This window comes from Heptranchias perlo, chromosome 2, assembly GCF_035084215.1.
Source record: "Heptranchias perlo isolate sHepPer1 chromosome 2, sHepPer1.hap1, whole genome shotgun sequence".
Classification (NCBI taxonomy): Eukaryota; Metazoa; Chordata; class Chondrichthyes; order Hexanchiformes; family Hexanchidae; genus Heptranchias; species Heptranchias perlo.
The window spans coordinates 99,451,981-99,470,236 of NC_090326.1; the positions used below are offsets into that span (position 1 = coordinate 99,451,981).

At 42.0% G+C, this 18,256-nt stretch overlaps 1 protein-coding gene across 1 annotated transcript in view; it reads right to left on the reverse strand.

Moving 5' to 3' along the window:
* Positions 1-6: 6 nt before the first annotated feature.
* The window catches only part of stx17 (syntaxin 17), a 112,452-nt gene continuing 94,202 nt past the window's right edge, over positions 7-18,256 (reverse strand). Inside the window, exons 4-8 of the mRNA XM_068004970.1 lie at positions 16,423-16,651; positions 4,588-4,712; positions 4,188-4,238; positions 897-983; positions 7-542 (exon numbers count right to left, since the gene is read on the reverse strand). Of these exons, the coding sequence (XP_067861071.1) occupies positions 294-542; positions 897-983; positions 4,188-4,238; positions 4,588-4,712; positions 16,423-16,651 (741 nt within the window). The 3' untranslated portion in view covers positions 7-293. The remainder of the gene's footprint in view (positions 543-896; positions 984-4,187; positions 4,239-4,587; positions 4,713-16,422; positions 16,652-18,256) is intronic.

Sequence of the window (18,256 nt, forward strand, 5' to 3'; positions counted from 1 at the left end):
CACTAGTTTTTAGATAGTATATTTTAATAAAGCACTTAGAAATATACAAAAATCAACATTTAATTATTGTACATTCTTTAAACATCACTGTTATCTTAAACTGATTTGTCTAAAAGTGTGTCCATGTTAACTGTATTCAGTTCAGCTGATCAGCCTGATTTTTCATTTTCAAACACTAAGTTTGTCTGATGCTAGATGAATCTTGCTGACAGCTTGCAAGTTGTATATAAAATATTTTTACCCTTTTCCCCAGCCTTAGTATTTCTTCTGAAAGGACCAATGTCTTAGTCAATTCAGCTGGATTTTTTTACAGCTTCAGTCTTCAGTTCTGGGCAGCTGGAAGAAAGTGTAAGTTCCTGGTCTATCTTCTGCTGATGTTTCTTCAGTAACATCCTCCCACCTGTGAAGCCCAGTATCCCTCCACTGACTGCAGCTGCGACCCCTGCCACTTTGAAGCCTGCCAGGAGACCAACAGGCCCCCCCATTACACCACCAATGAGAGCACCTGCCACAGGCAACATTGCAAGTTTATATTTAGCGGCCTGAAAAATCAATGAAAAACAGGTTTAACAAAGACACAAACTAGATTGTCGGTTACTGTGTGATTTCTTGCTGTCTTAAGAGCTGGTACCAATCCATCATTGTAAAGTCTTTCTTTAGTGCAGCTGTTCTATGGATGATTACTATGTACAGAGGAGTGCTAATTGGTTTCACTGCACGAGACCATCACAATACAGATTGATTTTTTTTTTGACAAGCAGTCTGTCACTTCTCCCTTATTTTCTTAATTGCTGGTTCCCTCAACATTAGAGAGCTCAGATCAATCAGTTGGGTTAATTCAGAGTATTGCTGGCAGGCAGAGTGCCATTGATTACTCAGCAGGCAAAGATCCCTACCTTGGCCAGGTTCTTGGTTCCCTCTTCAACATTCTCAGCAGCGGTACTGACATGGTCTTCAATGCTGTCAATCTTCTCCTGTTGGGTCTAGATGCAAAGGAATTATGTGCTAGCTTTCCAGCTGGGAAGCAGCAGTCAACCAATACACACAATTATAATTCCTAAAATCAGAGCTTGCAGCATCTTTCATCTGCTAGTCAATGCATCTACAATTTCTTAACAGTACCTCTTCTAGCACCTTCCCTGGTAGACTGTTCAGGTAGTTTGCCAAGTGTTTAAATATTTATCAATGCTAAATGTGTCTTTAAATGATTATAGATTAGTGCTATTTTAACCCATTCAGAGCCAGCACTTTTATACCAATTTACAAAAAAATTTGGTTAGTAGGAAGCCTTTATTAAGAATCTGAAGTTCTGGGGCAGTTCCTGCAGTGTTAATTTTTTAAAAATAATTGTGTAGTTTTCTCTCTGCTTCAAAGGTCTAACTTGCTTGAGGCAGAAACATGATATGAGGAAGATATAAGAGTCACACTTTGGAGTTCCTGATCTCAGCTGTGCCCTCATGTGGAGACAGGGAGGTTGAGGTCCAGGCTCCCTGCTGCACTTACAAACTGAAGGACAGTGAAGGGGAGGAAGAAAACTGTCAAATGCTTGAGAAGTAAATTTCAATACTTAAATCATCACACATTCTGCAAAATTAGTTCAAAAACAGGTTTCTGGCATAGCCTGGACTTAGCATTATAAATACATGCATAGGGTTGTTGAAACTTATCACCACACCCTCTAACAGTGACATTTCTCAAGTACATAACCATAGATAAATGGATTGGTTCAAGCCATCACAGGCGCATTCTCTTTTAGATTTTTAAAATATATATAAATGGAGCACAATTCTAATCCTTTGAAATAAAATGTAAAGTAGGTACAGGGATTTTTAGTTTACAAATAACTACGACCTATCCCTTAAAGGGGATGTATATTCCTAAATGTGTTTAAAAAAATCTGTCCTGGTGTCTGTCATTCCTTGATACCCTGTTTTGACTCAAACAGCTGGCTTCAAGAACCCTGGCAGTAAATGTTTTGTGACAAACTCCATGGTTGGCTCTACCCAACATAAAATAAGTTAATGAGTTGTGGCAGATACAGGTATTTTCTTTTATAAAATTTAAGCTTATGGGGCCACACTCCTGGTGGCTTCATGGATGAGTTTACTGTACTGTATCTTACAGAGCAGACAGTGGCCTTGGATTCAATGTTCAATTAGCTGATCTAGTCAACAAATGAAGGGCTGCAGTGGGGAAGTTTTTACAAAACAAGATTCCTATTATCTAATGACTTCTGCTGGAAAATCTGCCTGGTTGGTGGGGCAGAATCTCAGGTTCAGCTGTGATGCCCCCAGAATCAAATTACATGCTACTATTCCTGCAAGAAGAATATTCACGCAGGATCGGTCCCAAAGGGCTGCTGACACCCATTAAATTGTACCTCAGTGAATCAGAATAGGGGAGGTGGGGGGAGTGATGCAGTAGACTATGTCCCTTTTGTCAGTCTGATTTATTTTTGAAATTCTTTGAGGGGGTGGTTCTTGCACTATTTTATTACAAGAGGGTGAAAAAGTCAATACGCCTTGAACAAGTTGCTCAGTAGTGTGCAAGAGTGGCTAATTTTTCTTCCCAAATGCGATGCAGACTTTGAAAAAATAAAATCTAGCACCACAGCCACTTTCAGACTGCCATTAACACGTCACTTTCCCCCTCGATTGGTGCATGATTTTAGGAGACAAGGTAATAGGGAGAAAACAAACTTTAAACTTTTCTTGAGACAACACACCTTTGACCACCTATTAGTATTATATGAGGGCAGAGAAAAAAAGATATTTTCTAGCCTATTTGTATGAGAAAATGTGCAGAACTGAATGTTTTAACAGTTAAATTACATGCTGCTCAGGTTAAATTTTATATGGTTCTTTATGGATCCATGTCAACACCTTTAAACATATTAAAGTTTACAAAATATAGTAGTTGTGATGCTGTCTGATTCTGATACAAGGCTAAAGGCAACTACGATTCTGGCTCATTTCTCAGTACATCTGTCTCAGAGCTGCTGTACAAATATAAAGACAGCATTGGAAAAGTCAACCTACAGACTGTAGAACCAACTTCTTGGTAAACAACCTCTAATGCATTACTACCGTTTATGTATCATAGCATCAGTATTCCTGAAATGCACAAGAAGATTCTTACCAATGAATCACTCAACCAGTATTGCTAAAGTAACTCTACTAGGCATTTAAAATTTTCTTATTTAGTCAAAATAGGGAACCCTCAACCATCAAAAAAGTAGCCAATAGTTTTGTGCAATGTACCATTCCTCTTTTCTCACAACTATATAACTTTAAAACCCATTGTTTTGTCATTCTGCAGTAACAGGCCACTGATGTTTGTGTCCATGTAACACAGTTTTCTTCTATAAAATAAAAACATGTCACAAATTAATTTGCTTTTTTGCATTGTCACATTTTGCACCCTTCAAAATCTTCATATAAACTGAATATGTATGGTTCACTACTTAAGGACTTCAAATACTGCATCTCTACTTCAAAGGAAAAGGATCACTGTTTACATGAATTTATTGGAGCCTATTTAATAAAGCTGTAAATGCGATTTAACTAAATAACTATCTCACAATTCCTAGATTTTAGACTGTCAAAATATGGATACATTAAAAATGGGCTAAAATAAATCAGTTTTAAAGATTCCAGCTAAGGCTGGTAACATTCATAAGAGGAACTGCTTGTACAGATAGTAATTACCAATTGGGGGGAGGGGAGAAAGAGTGTAACAGAAATTAAAAGCAGAAGAGGTAGAGCTGCCATTAGGCAAGCAGTGGAAGAAAACGGAAGAGGGGGGGAAAAGCAACACAAATTTGTATGTGAGTAGTGACTAAACAGTTATGCCTGAAGAGGAGTTACGATTGTACAGCTCACAAATGCTGGCACTGGGTCCTGTTATAATGAACTCCACGGATGTGCAGTCATGTTTAATTTGGCACAGGGGATATTCCATAGTGACATTACAGCTGGTGTTAAACTTAAATTCTCCAGAACCAAATGTTCATCTATGGTGCTGCTAATGTGTCAAAATAGAATATCCTTTTTAGTTCAAGCAAATAAAATAAATTATGCTGTATTTAGCGCTAATTATTGCAGGCCCCAAACTTATGGCAGCCATGAACTAAAGATACAGCTTTTCCTTCATTCCACTAAACAAGTAATTGGAAGATAAATACTTACATGAAGCAGCTGAGAAAAATCATTTACCAAGTTGCTAAGCTCAATTAAATTCTGAAAAATAAATATGTAAATTAACATTACAAACTACTCATACAAGCCCTTGAGAAAATCAATTAAATATGAATGTCTAAAAATGCCCGCAGTAACCCTCACCATTAGCCTACATAAGTTAACAGAATAATGGAAATTAAACATCCTTAGCATTTACTTTATCAGAGCACACACTCTCCATATATGCTATATATATACTTTTGAAATACTGAAGAATTAGAGTCTAAATATAGGTAATACCAAAGAAGAGTATACATAAAACAATACTGATGTTACAAAAAATAAGTAATACTTCACTAGTTACAATTTCCCATTGTTATTATCTTAAATTTGAGATATTATTACTTGCCTCTTCCAACTTCTCCCATGATTCAGCTGCATCTTGATCTTGTGGAATCTGTGGCAGTGGCATGTTCAGTTGAACCAGATGCTGGGACAATAGCGAGCCGGTGTCTTGGGAACTCATAAATGTTCCTACAGCAATTAAAGCTACTCAGAGCAAGGACTTTACAATTTCTAAGCTCACATGTTTAAATATCACATTGCCTAATTTGCAGGCAATTCCAATTTTAAAAATGTCCCTTTTCCTGGAACTTTTATATTGACATTTTTATTTTAGCTAAAGATCATATTGCTTTCTTAGAATTCTGTAAATTATTTCATCCAAATAAATTTACTTTAAAGGCTTTAATTTCACTGTAGTAAAAACAAATCCTAGGGTACAAAGAGATCACCTCTTGGCTGATTTGTAATTTGTAAAACTTGTGGGTCTGTTAAATAAAAAGAGTTGTAGTCATAAATCTTTCTAATCTGGGGAGTGTTTTCCACACAGATGACAACTGATCTTTTTCCCCTACAAATGTAAAGAATAAAAGTCACATCTTGTGCTCTTGTCGACTTCATTAAAACAGTAATATTTTCTCAGATACATAAGAGAGATTCTCCCCATTTCATTTGCTATAACTTATTTGCTATGGGAACCTGCACCATACCCACTGGTACTCCTGTACATTTTTGCCAGCTTTTCTGTCCTAGCAACTACTGGAGTGAATTTCAACATGCATCTGTCCCTTTTATAGATGTCTCCAATTTCACCCTGTTGTTACCCAACCCACAGGCACTGTCAACTATACGCCATGTATGTTATGTCATACACTTTTATTCTGCAGTCACTGCCTTTAGACAAGGTTGCCCAAGTGGCAGGCCAGACCTAGCCACTTAGTGAATTTCTACCTTATTTCTGCTGGAAGGTTCCTCTGAGGCTGGGCAGGATGCAAATGTCCTCACAGTCTCCAGTTAAAATGTTTCAGATGTACAGGAGTAACTGGAAATAACACACAGTTACAGCCAGGCTTTCTGTGCTGGCTGGGTTTACATTTTCAAATACTTAAATATGGTTTATTTCTGAAACCAACTAAATCCTGGGCACTCCAATCTTACATCAATTCATTTTTCTGTCCTGGGGGGAACTTCTTTTTTAAAGAATCTTAACCATCCCTCCAATAAAATATAAGTGTGAGGTGGTGCATTTTGGTAGGAAGAATAAGGAGGCCACATACTGATTAGATAATAAGAGTCTCAACGGGATAGAGGAGGAAAGGGATCTCGGGGTACAGATACATAAATCAGTAAAAGTAGTGATACAGGTTAAGAAGGCCATAAAAAAGGCAAATCAAGCACTGGGGTTCATTTCTAGAAGGATAGAATTGAAAAGCAGAGACTTGTTAAACTTGTATAGAAACTTGGTTAGACTACACTTGGAGTATTGTGAACAGTTCTGATCACCATATTATAAAAAGGGTATAGTGGCACAGGAGAGGGTGCAAAAAAGATTCACAAAGGATGATACCAGAACTGAGAGGATACACTTATCAGGAAAGGCTGAACAGGCTGGGGCTCTTTTCTCTAGAAAACAGAAGGCTGAGAGGTGACCTGATAGAGGTCTTTAAGATAATGAAAAGGTTTGACAGGGTAAACATAGAGAAAATGTTTCCACTTGTGAGGGAGTCCAAAATTAGAGGTCATAAATATAAAATAGTCACTAATAAATCCAATAGGGAATTCAGGAGAAACTTCTTTACCCAAAGGGTGGTAAGAATGTGGAAGGTACTACCATAAGGAGTAGTTGAGGCAAATAGCATAGATGCATTTAAGGGGAAGCTAGATAAGCACATGAAAGAGAAAGGAATAGAAGGATATGCTGATAGGGTTAGATGAAGTAGGGAGGGAGGAGGCTCGAGTGGAGCATAAATGCCGGCATAGGGGCCTAATGGCCTGTTTCTGTGCTGTAGTTTCGATGTAACTTGACATTGGGAATCCTGCTGGTGATTTATTTTCAGGAGATGAATTTGAAGTTCCCAGTCCCAGGCTATAGACTGCCATTGGCCCCACTGTTTTGGTAGTCCCAATCCTCTTCCCTCTCATCTTGAGCCCTGTGATGGGAGTCAGATCTGTTTCAATCGAACGCATCCCAGGAAAGCTCTTGGCTGGGAACATGTTAGGAATGAACCAGAGAAACTAACCTTAGAAACAGATCCTTCCCAAACCCTACAACCCAGATACAACAACATTTTTCTTTTCAGAATTTTAAATAAAACATTTATTTTTTAAAAATCTCCATTTTAGAATTTAGGGTCTGAGGATTTTCACAATATTTTTTTCAAATTTACTTTTCCAAATTGCTAACTGTCTTGGAGATAACTTAAATGGCCACTGTCTTCATGAAAATAAATGTTTTGCTTGTAAATAACTACACAATGACACCGTAACAAAAACAAAGCATTTTTGTCTAAGCTTTAGTTCAGTATTGGCTTATTTAATTCTGTCATGGTACATAAGGGGTTAAAAACAACTTCACACTCAGAAATAAAGTCCTAGAATAACTTCATACAGTTGTTACAAATTTTAGTTGTTTTTTATGCCTGATGTCTTGGTGCTGAAGGATCATCAAACTCCTACACCTGGTCCTACACCTGGGACTGAGGACTTCAAATTCATGTCCTGAAAATAAATCACCAGCAGGATTCCCAATCTCTCCCTCACAAAAAAAGTCTATGCTCTCCATGATATTATCATAGATTAACCTATCGACATCCGAGCACTGACAAACACCTGGCTTATAGGCATCAATTCCTTCCCCCTCGCTATACGTTCTTTCACTTGCCTTCCTCCCCAAACCAAAACAGCAGTCAAATAGCTCTCGTATCATGAAGTTCCACTGTGGCTCTCCCCCTACTTGTATGGAACCTTCTCCTTTCAGCGCCTCACCCTCTTTCATCACATCTCACTTCAAATGGAATACACACAATATGTGATGGAATACTCTCCACTTGCCTGGATGAGTGCAACTCCAACAACACTCAAGAAGCTCGACACCATCCAGGACAAAGCAGCCCGCTTGATTGGTACCCCATCCACCACCCTAAACATTCACTCCCTTCACCACCTGCACGTCCCCTCCAAGTCACACACCATCCCGACTTGGAAATATATCGCCGTTCCTTCATCGTCGCTGGGTCAAAATTCTGGAACTCCCTTCCTAACAGCACTGTGGGAGAACCTTCACCACACGGACTGCAACGGTTCAAGAAGGCAGCTCACCACCACCTTCTCAAGGGCAATTAGGGATGGGCATTAAATGCTGGCCTTGCCAGTGACGCCCACATCCCATGAACGAATAAAAAAAAATGTCACACAACACTCTCACAACTGAGATCTTCTCCCTCTGCACCGAGCAACTTCTCATCCTTGCTTACTTCAACTTACACCAAATGTTCCCCTGGGGTCCTATTCTACAATTTCTTTGCTCTCCCATCCTCAGTCAAACTAACCCCTCACATAACTTCCCCCACCCACAGTCAGTCTCTTGTCCTCCCACAGCAATGCAGTCAACCATCCCATCCTCCTCCATCTCTTGTCCTCCATATTCAATACATGGATAGCCCCTTGCTTAGTTACATTCCTATGTGTCCGAACGCAGCCAGGACATCTCCAACAATGTCATCACTTCCTGTCCCCACACAATTAGCTCCAGAGTGGCCCAAGGATCTATCCTGACACGTCTCCCTTCCTCATCTACATGCTGACCCTCAGTGACTTCATCCTCAGGCACAGGGTCAGTTTTCATACATAAGCTGATGTCAACCAGCTCTACCTCTTTCAATACCCAATGATCACGTCTGTGCTATTAGATTTCCAGTCTGCCATCAAGTCATGAATGAGTTAACATTTTCTCCAACCATCTCCATTCCCTTACCACCAACTTCTTCCCTCCCTCCTCGGCCACTCATGCAGGCTGAACCAGACAGTGTGAATCTGTAACATCCTGTTAGAATCGGAGCTGAACTTCAAATCCAACATATTATCCACCACCAAGACTCTTACTACTACTTCCACATTACCCACCTCCCCTCCTACCTCAGCCCCATTGTCGCTGAAACCCATATCCACACTTGGGTCACCTGAACTCTATTTCTTCAATGTCCTCCTTGCTGACTTTCCACCCTCATGAAACTTGTCCAAAATGCAGGCACCCATACCCTGTCCACTCACCATTCCTCGCTCTCTGTCTGCTACTGCATCAAATATAAAATCCTCATCCTCAAATCCACCCACAGCCTTGCCCCACCCTACCTCTGAAACCTTCTTCAGGCTTATATCCCCTTCCACATGTTCGAGTCCTTAAATTCTGTCCTTTTGTACATCCTGCCCTCCATTCAGCCCATTACCGGAGGCAGTGCCTTCAGTCACCTCAGTCTGAAACTCTTTCCCTAAACCCCTCTGTCTTGACATTTCCTTCTCCATCTTTAAAAACCTTCTCAAAATCATCTACTCATATTTTTGACCGAGCATTCAACTCCCTCTCCTAACTCTCCGTCCATGGCTTGACAGTTCCTTTGATTATTTCACCCACTCTGTAATGCACCTTCGGTGATTTTCTACATTAAAAGCACCATATAAAGGCAAGTTGTTGATGTCCAAGTGAGGAGCCAAGCCATTCAATCAAATACAAACATCTTTTAGGATTTGTTAAATGTGCTTGGTCCCAATCACTTTATTAACTTGCCTTGTTCAAATTGGTGAGTTTTTCTGAAGCCTTTGGAGAGGCATAGTCAGCCTGCATAGCTTCCATAGACCGTGAGAAAAAGACAGGAATCACTGTGTAATCACAATGTTATGTTACTGATAGTAAATGCTTGTTTTATTACTATTTAATAAATTACCGTTTAGCAGTTAAATCCTAAGTGAAGTTTACTCTAGTGTTATTCTGCCGCCTTCAGAAGATAAGGAGGATCATCTGAGATCATGTGATGAAATAAACCAAAGCGGGTTCTCTATCCGAATTCTGGGCACACTATGAATTTACCCAGATACCTGGCAAGTGAAAAGACTCTCTGCGATGCAGGAAGCTCTAACGCACCCTAGGAGAGTAGACTCAAACACAGGTAAGTCAAATTGAAATACTGTGTGACTTTTTATCCCAAGATAAATATAACATTTGCTAATTTTTTTTTAAAGAATTCACTTCCCCTTTAATGCTACAATGCGCCATGGGAGGGCAACTACATGACAAATGGCATACAAAAAAAATATTTTTCTAACTGCGCCCAATATCAGGAAGAGGAACATAAGAACATAAGAAATAGGAGCAGGAGTAGGCCATTAGGCCCCTCGAGCCTGCTCCGCCATTCAATCAGATCATGGCTGATCTTCGACCTCAACTCCACTTTCTTGCCCGATCCCCTAGAGTCCAGAAATCTGTCTATCTCAGCCATGAATATACTCAACGACTCGGCATCCACAGCCCTCTGGGGTAGAGAATTCCAAAGATTCACAGTGTGCTGAGAGTTCGGTAAGTGTGGGAGTTTGGTGAAGTGGGGGAAGGAGGTGCTGCTTTGCCTTGCTTTTCCAAACTTTTCCTGCAGAGCGGTAGTGGACCTGAGAGTAGAAGGCTGAGATTGTGGAATAAAAGCAGCAGCAGACTTGCACCAAGAGACAACTACTGTGCGACATCACAGGGACTTAACTCCTGGACCTAAGATAAATAAGAAGCAAAAAGTAATCCAAGTGGGACGTCACCAAGGAAGAGGTAAGTGATTGGATGGTGAGTATTTTCCTGCTGAATTTGTCTAAGGTTAGAGTTTGTGGATTCTCTGGTCTCTGTTGTGTAGTGGGGGACTGCTGTTCAGCAAGGGCCCTTGAGTATACCTTTTTAATTGAAGTGAAATTGGTGGGATTCATTTAATTTGAATTAATTAGTTAAAGGGTAAGTCATGTCAGGACAGCCCAGCCTCGTGTTATGCTCTTCCTGCCCTATGTGGGAAATCAGGGACCCTTCCGGTGTCCCTGACGACCATGTGTGCGGGAAATGTATCCAGCTGCAGCTACTGACAAACCGCATTGCGGCACTGGAGCTGCGGATGGATTCATTAAGGAGCATTCGCGATGCTGAGAACGTCGTGGATAGCACGTTTAGTGAGATGGTCACACCGCAGGTAAAGGCTGTACAGGCAGGAAGTAATTGGGTGACCACCAGGCAGAGTAAGAAGAGCAGGCAGGCAGTGCAGGGGTCCCCTGTGGCCGTCCCCCTCTCAAACAAATATACCGCTTTGGATATTGTTGAGGGGGATGACTTATCAGGGGAAGGCAGCAGCAGCCAACTTCCTGGCACCAGGGGTAGCTCTGCTGCACAGGCTGGGAGGAAAAAGAGTGGAAGAGCTATAGTGGTAGGGGATTCTATCGTAAGGGGAACAGACAGGCGTTTCTGTGGCCGTAAACGTGACTCCAGGATGGTTTGTTGCCTCCCTGGTGCCAGGGTCATGGATGTCACTGAGCGGCTACAGGGCATTCTCAAGGGGGAGGGTGAGCAGGCAGAGGTCGTGGTCCACATTGGGACCAACGACATAGGTAGGAAGGGAGATGAGGTCCTGCATCAAGAATTTAGGGAGCTAGGTAGCAGATTAAAGAGCAGGACCTCAAAGGTTGTAATCTCTGGATTACTCCCAGTGCCACGGGCTAGTGAGTATAGAAATAGGAGGATAGAACAGATGAATGCGTGGCTAAAGAGTTGGTGCAGGAGGGAGGGTTTCAGTTTCCTGGATCACTGGGCCTGCTTCTGGGGAAGGTGGGACTTGTACAAGTCGGACGGGTTGCACCTGAACCAGAGCGGGACAAATATCCTTGCGGGGAGGTTTGCTAGCACTGTTGGGGGGGGTTTAAACTAACTTGGCAGGGGGATGGGATACAGAGTGGAGCTACAATAGGGGGTGATGTGCAGCCAAATATAGAGAAAAAAACAAGTCAGCTTGGAAGACAGGGCAAATATGTGAGGGCAAGGCTGGATGGCATCTATTTTAATGCAAGGAGTCTTGCGAATAAGGTGGATGAACTGAAGGTGTTGATAAACACATGGGAGTATGATATTGTTGCTGTCACAGAGACATGGTTGAGGGAGGGGCAAGACTGGCAGCTCAATATTCCGGGGTACAGAATCTTCAGGCGAGACAGAGGGGGAGGTATAAGAGGAGGGGGGGTCGCAATATTAATTAAAGAATCAATTACTGCCATAAGGAGGGATGATATATTAGCAGGTTCCTCTAATGAGGCCATATGGGTGGAGCTTAAAAACAAAAAGGGGGCAAGCACTTTGATGGGAGTGTACTATAGGCCCCCAATCAGTCAGGGGGAGATAGAGGAACAGATATGTAGGCAAATCTCAGAAAATTGTGCAAATAATAGGGTAATAATAGTGGGGGATTTCAACTTCCCCAATATTAACTGGGATACTCAGAGTGTAAAAGGCTTAGAGGGTACAAAATTCTTAACGTGCATCCAGGAGAGCTTTTTGAGCCAGCATGTAGAAAGTCCTACAAGAGAGGGGGCGGTACTGGACCTAATTCTAGGGAATGTGGCCGGCCAAGTGGAAGAAGTGCTAGTAGGTGAGCACTTTGGTGACAGTGACCATAATTCGGTGAGATTTAAGGTGGTCATGGAAAAGGACAGGGAGGGGCCGGAAATAAAGGTTCTAAATTGGGGGAAGGCCGATTTTAATAGGATAAGGCAGGATCTGGCCAAAATGGACTGGGATCAGCTGCTTGTAGGAAAATCCGCATCGGAGCAATGGGAGTCTTTCAGAAGGGAGATTGAGACCATACAATGGCAACATGTTCCCGTAAAGGTCAAGGGTGGTTCCAAGAACTCCAGGGAACCTTGGATGTCAGGGGATATACGAGAATGGATTAGGAAAAAAAGGAGGGCTTTTGGCAGATACAAAAGGCTAAAGACGGAGGAAGCCCTAGAGGAGTACAAAAAGTGCAGGGGGATACTTAAAAAAAGAAATTAGGAGATCAAGGAGGGGCCATGAAATAACACTGGCGAGCAAAATAAAGGAAAATCCTAAGATGTTTTATAAGTATATTAAGGGTAAGAGGATGACTAGGGAAAAAATAGGGCCCATTAGGGACAAAAATGGCAATCTGTGTGTGGAGCCAGCAGATGTAGGAGGGGTTCTAAATGAATTTTTTGCATCTGTTTTCACTATGGAGAAGGACGATGTAGACATAGAAATACGGCAGGGGGACTGTGATATACTCGAACATATTAACATCGAGCGGGAGGAGGTATTGGTGGTTTTAGCAGGCCTAAAAATGGATAAATCCCCAGGCCCGGACGAAATGTATCCCAGGCTACTGTGTGAGGCAAAGGAGGAGATTGCGGGGGCTCTGACACATATATTCAGAACCTCTCTGGCCACAGGGGATGTGCCAGAGGACTGGAGAACCGCTAATGTAATACCATTATTCAAGAAGGGGAGTAGGGAAAAACCGGGGAACTACAGGCCAGTGAGCCTAACATCAGTGGTAGGAAAATTATTGGAAAAAATTCTGAAGGACAAAATTAGTCTCCACTTGGAGAAGCAAGGATTAATCAGGGATAGTCAACATGGCTTTGTCAAGGGAAGATCATGTCTGACTAATTTGATTGAATTTTTTGAGGGGGTGACTAGGCGTGTGGATGAGGGTAACGCAGTGGATGTGGTATACATGGATTTCAGTAAGGCCTTCGATAAAGTCCCCCACAGGAGACTGGTCAAGAAGGTACGAGCCCATGGAATCCAGGGTGCCTTGGCACGTTGGATACAAAACTGGCTTAGTGGCAGAAGGCAGAGGGTGATGGTCGAAGGTTGTTTTTGTGACTGGAAGCCTGTGGCCAGTGGGGTACCACAGGGATCGGTGCTGGGTCCCTTGCTGTTTGTGGTCTACATTAATGACTTGGATATGAATGTAAAAGGTATGATCAGTAAGTTCGCTGATGATACAAAGATTGGTAGGGTGGTAAATAGTGAGGAGGATAGCCTCAGTCTGCAGGACGATATAGATGGGTTGGTCAGATGGGCGGAACAGTGGCAAATGGAATTTAACCCGGAAAAGTGCGAGGTGATGCACTTTGGAGGGACTAACAAGGAAAGGGAATACACAATGAATGGGAGGACCCTAGGCAAGACAGAGGGTCAGAGGGATCTTGGTGTGCAAGTTCACAGATCCCTGAAGGCGGCGGAACAGGTAGATAAGGTGGTAAAGAAGGCATATGGGATACTTGCCTTTATTAGCCGAGGCATAGAATATAAGAGCAAGGAGGTTATGATGGAGCTGTATAAAACACTGGTTAGGCCACAGCTGGAGTACTGTGTGCAGTTCTGGTCGCCACACTACAGGAAGGATGTGATCGCTTTGGAGAGGGTGCAGAGGAGATTCACCAGGATGTTACCAGGGCTGGAGCGCTTCAGCTATGAAGAGAGACTGGGAAGATTGGGTTTGTTTTCCTTGGAGCAGAGGAGGCTGAGGGGGGACATGATTGAGGTGTACAAAATTATGAGGGGCACAGATAGGATGGATACTAAGGAGCTTTTTCCCTTCGTTGAGGGTTCTATAACAAGGGGGCATAGATTCAAGGTAAAAGGCGGGAGGTTTAGAGGGGATTTGAGAAAGAACTTTTTCACCCAGAGGGTGGTTGGAGTCTGGAACTCACTGTCTGAAAGGGTTGTGGAGGCAGGAACCCTCACAACATTCAAGAAGCATTTGGATGAGCACTTGAAATGCCATAGCATACAAGGCTACGGACCAAATGCTGGAATATGGGATTAGAGTAGACAGGGCTGATGGCCGGCGCGGACACGATGGGCCGAAGGGCCTCTATCCGTGCTGTATAACTCTATGACTCTAACTCTATGACTCTATGACTCTGAGTGAAGAAATGACTTCTCATCTCAGTCTTAAATGGTCAGCCCCTTATCCTGCGAATATGCCCCCTAGTTAGAGTCATAGAGTCATAGAGTTATACAGCACGGATAGAGGCCCTTCGGCCCATCGTGTCCGCGCCGGCCATCAAGCCCTGTCTAATCTAATCCCATATTCCAACATTTGGTTGTTAGCCTTGTATGCTATGGCATTTGAAGTGCTCATCCAAATGCTTCTTGAATGTTGTGAGGGTTCCTGCCTCCACAACCCTTTCAGGCAGTGAGTTCCAGACTCCAACCACCCTCTGGGTGAAAAAGTTCTTTCTCAAATCCCCTCTAAACCTCCCGCCTTTTACCTTGAATCTATGCCCCCTTGTTATAGAACCCTCAACGAAGGGAAAAAGCTCCTTAGTATCCATCCTATCTGTGCCCCTCATAATTTTGTACACCTCAATCATGTCCCCCCTCAGCCTCCTCTGCTCCAAGGAAAACAAACCCAATCTTCCCAGTCTCTCATCATAGCTGAAGCGCTCCAGCCCTGGTAACATCCTGGTGAATCTCCTCTGCACCCTCTCCAAAGCGATCACATCCTTCCTGTAGTGTGGCGACCAGAACTGCACACAGTACTCCAGCTGTGGCCTAACCAGTGTTTTATACAGCTCCATCATAACCTCCTTGCTCTTATATTCTATGTCTCGGCTAATAAAGGCAAGTATCCCATATGCCTTCTTTACCACCTTATCTACCTGTTCCGCCGCCTTCAGGGATCTGTGAACTTGCATACCAAGATCCCTCTGACCCTCTGTCTTGCCTAGGGTCCTCCCATTCATTGTGTATTCCCTTTCCTTGTTAGTCCCTCCAAAGTGCATCACCTCGCACTTTTCCGGGTTAAATTCCATTTGCTACTGTTCCGCCCATCTGACCGTCCCATCTATATCGTCCTGCAGACTGAGGCTATCCTCCTCGCTATTTACCACCCTACCAATTTTTGTATCATCAGCGAACTTACTGATCATACCTTTTACATTCATATCCAAGTCGTTAATGTAGGCCACAAACAGCAAGGGACCCAGCACCGATCCCTGTGGTACCCCACTGGCCACAGGCTTCCAGTCACAAAAACAACCTTCGACCATCACCCTCTGCCTTCTGCCTAGTTCTAGATTCTCCAGCCAGAGGAAACAACCTCTCAGCATCTACCCTGTCAAGCCCCCTCATTATCTTATATGTTTCAATTAGATCACCTCTCATTCTTCTAAACTTCAGTGAGTGTAGGCCTATTCTACTCAACCTCACCTCATAGGACAACCCTCTCCTCCCAGGAATTAATCTAGTGAACCTTTGCTGCACCGCCTTTAAGGCAAGTATATCTTTCCTTAGATAAGGAGACCAAAACTGTACACAGTACTCCAGGTGAGACCTCACCAAAGCCCTGAACAATCGTAGTAAGACTTCCTTTCTCTTTCACTCCAAACCCCTTGCAATAAAGGCCAACGTTGCATTTGCTTTCCTAATTGCCTGTTGTACCTGCATGCTAACTTTTTGTGTTTCTTGTACCAGGACAAGTCTCTCTGAACACCAACTTTTAATAGTTTCTCACTATTTAAAAAATATTCTGTTTTTCTGTTCTTCCTACCAAAGTGAATAACCAGACATTTCCCCAAATTATATTCCATCTGCCACCTTCTTGCCCACTCACTTAACCTGTTTATATGCCTTTGCAGACTCTTTGTGTCCTCCTCAAATACACATTAAAGTAATCATATATCAGAAGCATAACATAGGAGTAATATTATACCACTTCATCCTCCTTGCCAAGTAGCAAGTAATAGTCCCTCACAGAAGCTGCAGTGCTGTCAAATTAGAAGTAAACAGTCAACTGTCAAAACTAAAGGAGGTTAAACAGCCGTTTTTTGTTTCTTTGCACTGCTAAACTGAATATAATATTACCTTCTATAGTCTGGGACCTCACTAGAGAGGAATGCGGTCCCTGTGAATTGTCCATGTTACAATGGCCACTAGGCTCCTCTACAAACTCTGAATGGAGTTTCAGGAACTCCAGCACCGCTGCTGCAGCCCGCTCCTTTACAGGGTTTATTGTTTTCTTCAAAGCTTGAGAATCTTCATCTCTTACCCGAAGGCATAATGTTTCCATTTCCCTCACGTTAGCTCGTAATTGCTGTAGGACAAAATGAGGAAAAGTCACAGTCTGTAAAACATCAGGTCTCGTAGTTATTCATTTTTCGGTGAACTTTTGTGCTCATAAAGGTGAGGAATATACTGCTGCAGCACTTACCCACTATCATGATCGAACACTCTCAGCTGCTGCTTACCACTGCCAGACCTCTTTTACTTTGCCCAACAAATTGCCTTAACCTCCAACTCAGAAAAGCACCCCATAAACCTGTGTGAATCGTAAACTCTGACTTTAAAGCATTTATTCTTAATTCCAGACACTTTAAATTGTTTAATCCAATTCTGGCATGAATAGAATCACAACAGAAAAACTAGTCACTCTCCCATGGCGTTGCACATGAAAAGTCAAGACCAAATGTAGTCTACAGGTGAAGCAGGGCAGGGGATAGATAATTGGATCAGGATGTGCAGATATAATTCGGTCCCCATTTTACAATCTTACATTTATCCAGATTTTTATAATATTTGGAATTTATATATTATTATTTATAGTTAAAAAGCAAAACTTATGGCAACTTGAGAAGTAGAGTTTCTCTGCAGTACAGGCTGAGAAGCTGAGAGATGCAAAACTGAGGCAACACAGCCCCACCACAGGCCAGAAGATATAATTACAATGTGACCAGTTTCCACAGGCACTCTTCATTATAAATGTGGACATAGGGAATGGGTAATGGGAAAAAGCTGGCAGAAGCATAACAAGAAGTAAGGTTTTGTAGACAGTATATGTTGACAGACAGGATATTTTTAATATAGGTCTGTAATTTGCTAACATTTTTAGTTTTTATTTTCTGATTTGGTTTCATTTCTTCTCCCATCTCCAAAATATGTTCAGTTCTGGGTTGGAAGAGGAGCAAATCAGACAAATACAAATGTAATGCTCTAGTTTTCCAGTTTAAAACTTCTAATCACTTAATATATGAAATTCTGTCCACTGCAAAGACAGTATTCACAGTATGTGGAGGAGAAAGTTTGGGGTGGGCAGAGTGCATTTTCAAAAATTTTATAAACTTTTTGAGAAAGGGAGTCATTTAACTTTATAGGCTGCAAAGAAAAATGAACGTATTGTACTTTGGAAGTGGAAGATATTAGAAGACAAGTTGGTCGCTGAAAGCTCTTAGAAAATTGAAAGTGCAGGATTGCGAGTGAGTGCTTGTGGCAGTGATTAACCACTGATTTGGTGTGTTCGTGTGTGTGCGTGGAAAGAAAATAGCCCAAAATCATCACAAATATTTATAAAGAAAAATGGAAATTACACAAATTTCACAAATAATTTGTGAGAATGACAATTTTATACAATACAAAATAGAAACAATCTGGCTAATTGGAAACAATGAGGCAGAGAATATATGAAACCCTGTCAGTACAACTGGTAATAATGAACCATATGTTCCTCTCTCCACTAACTGTATTGAAAAGTAGACATGAATAAAGAGTGGTGTAACGTCAGCAGAAAATGTTAATGAACTATTCATCCATTTTCAGCACTATTATGAGGATTCCTTCCCCCTTCCAAAATGGATTCATGAACATTAGTGAAACATGGGTAAAAAGTTAGGTTTTTTTGCTTGTTGACATTTTACGGCTACAG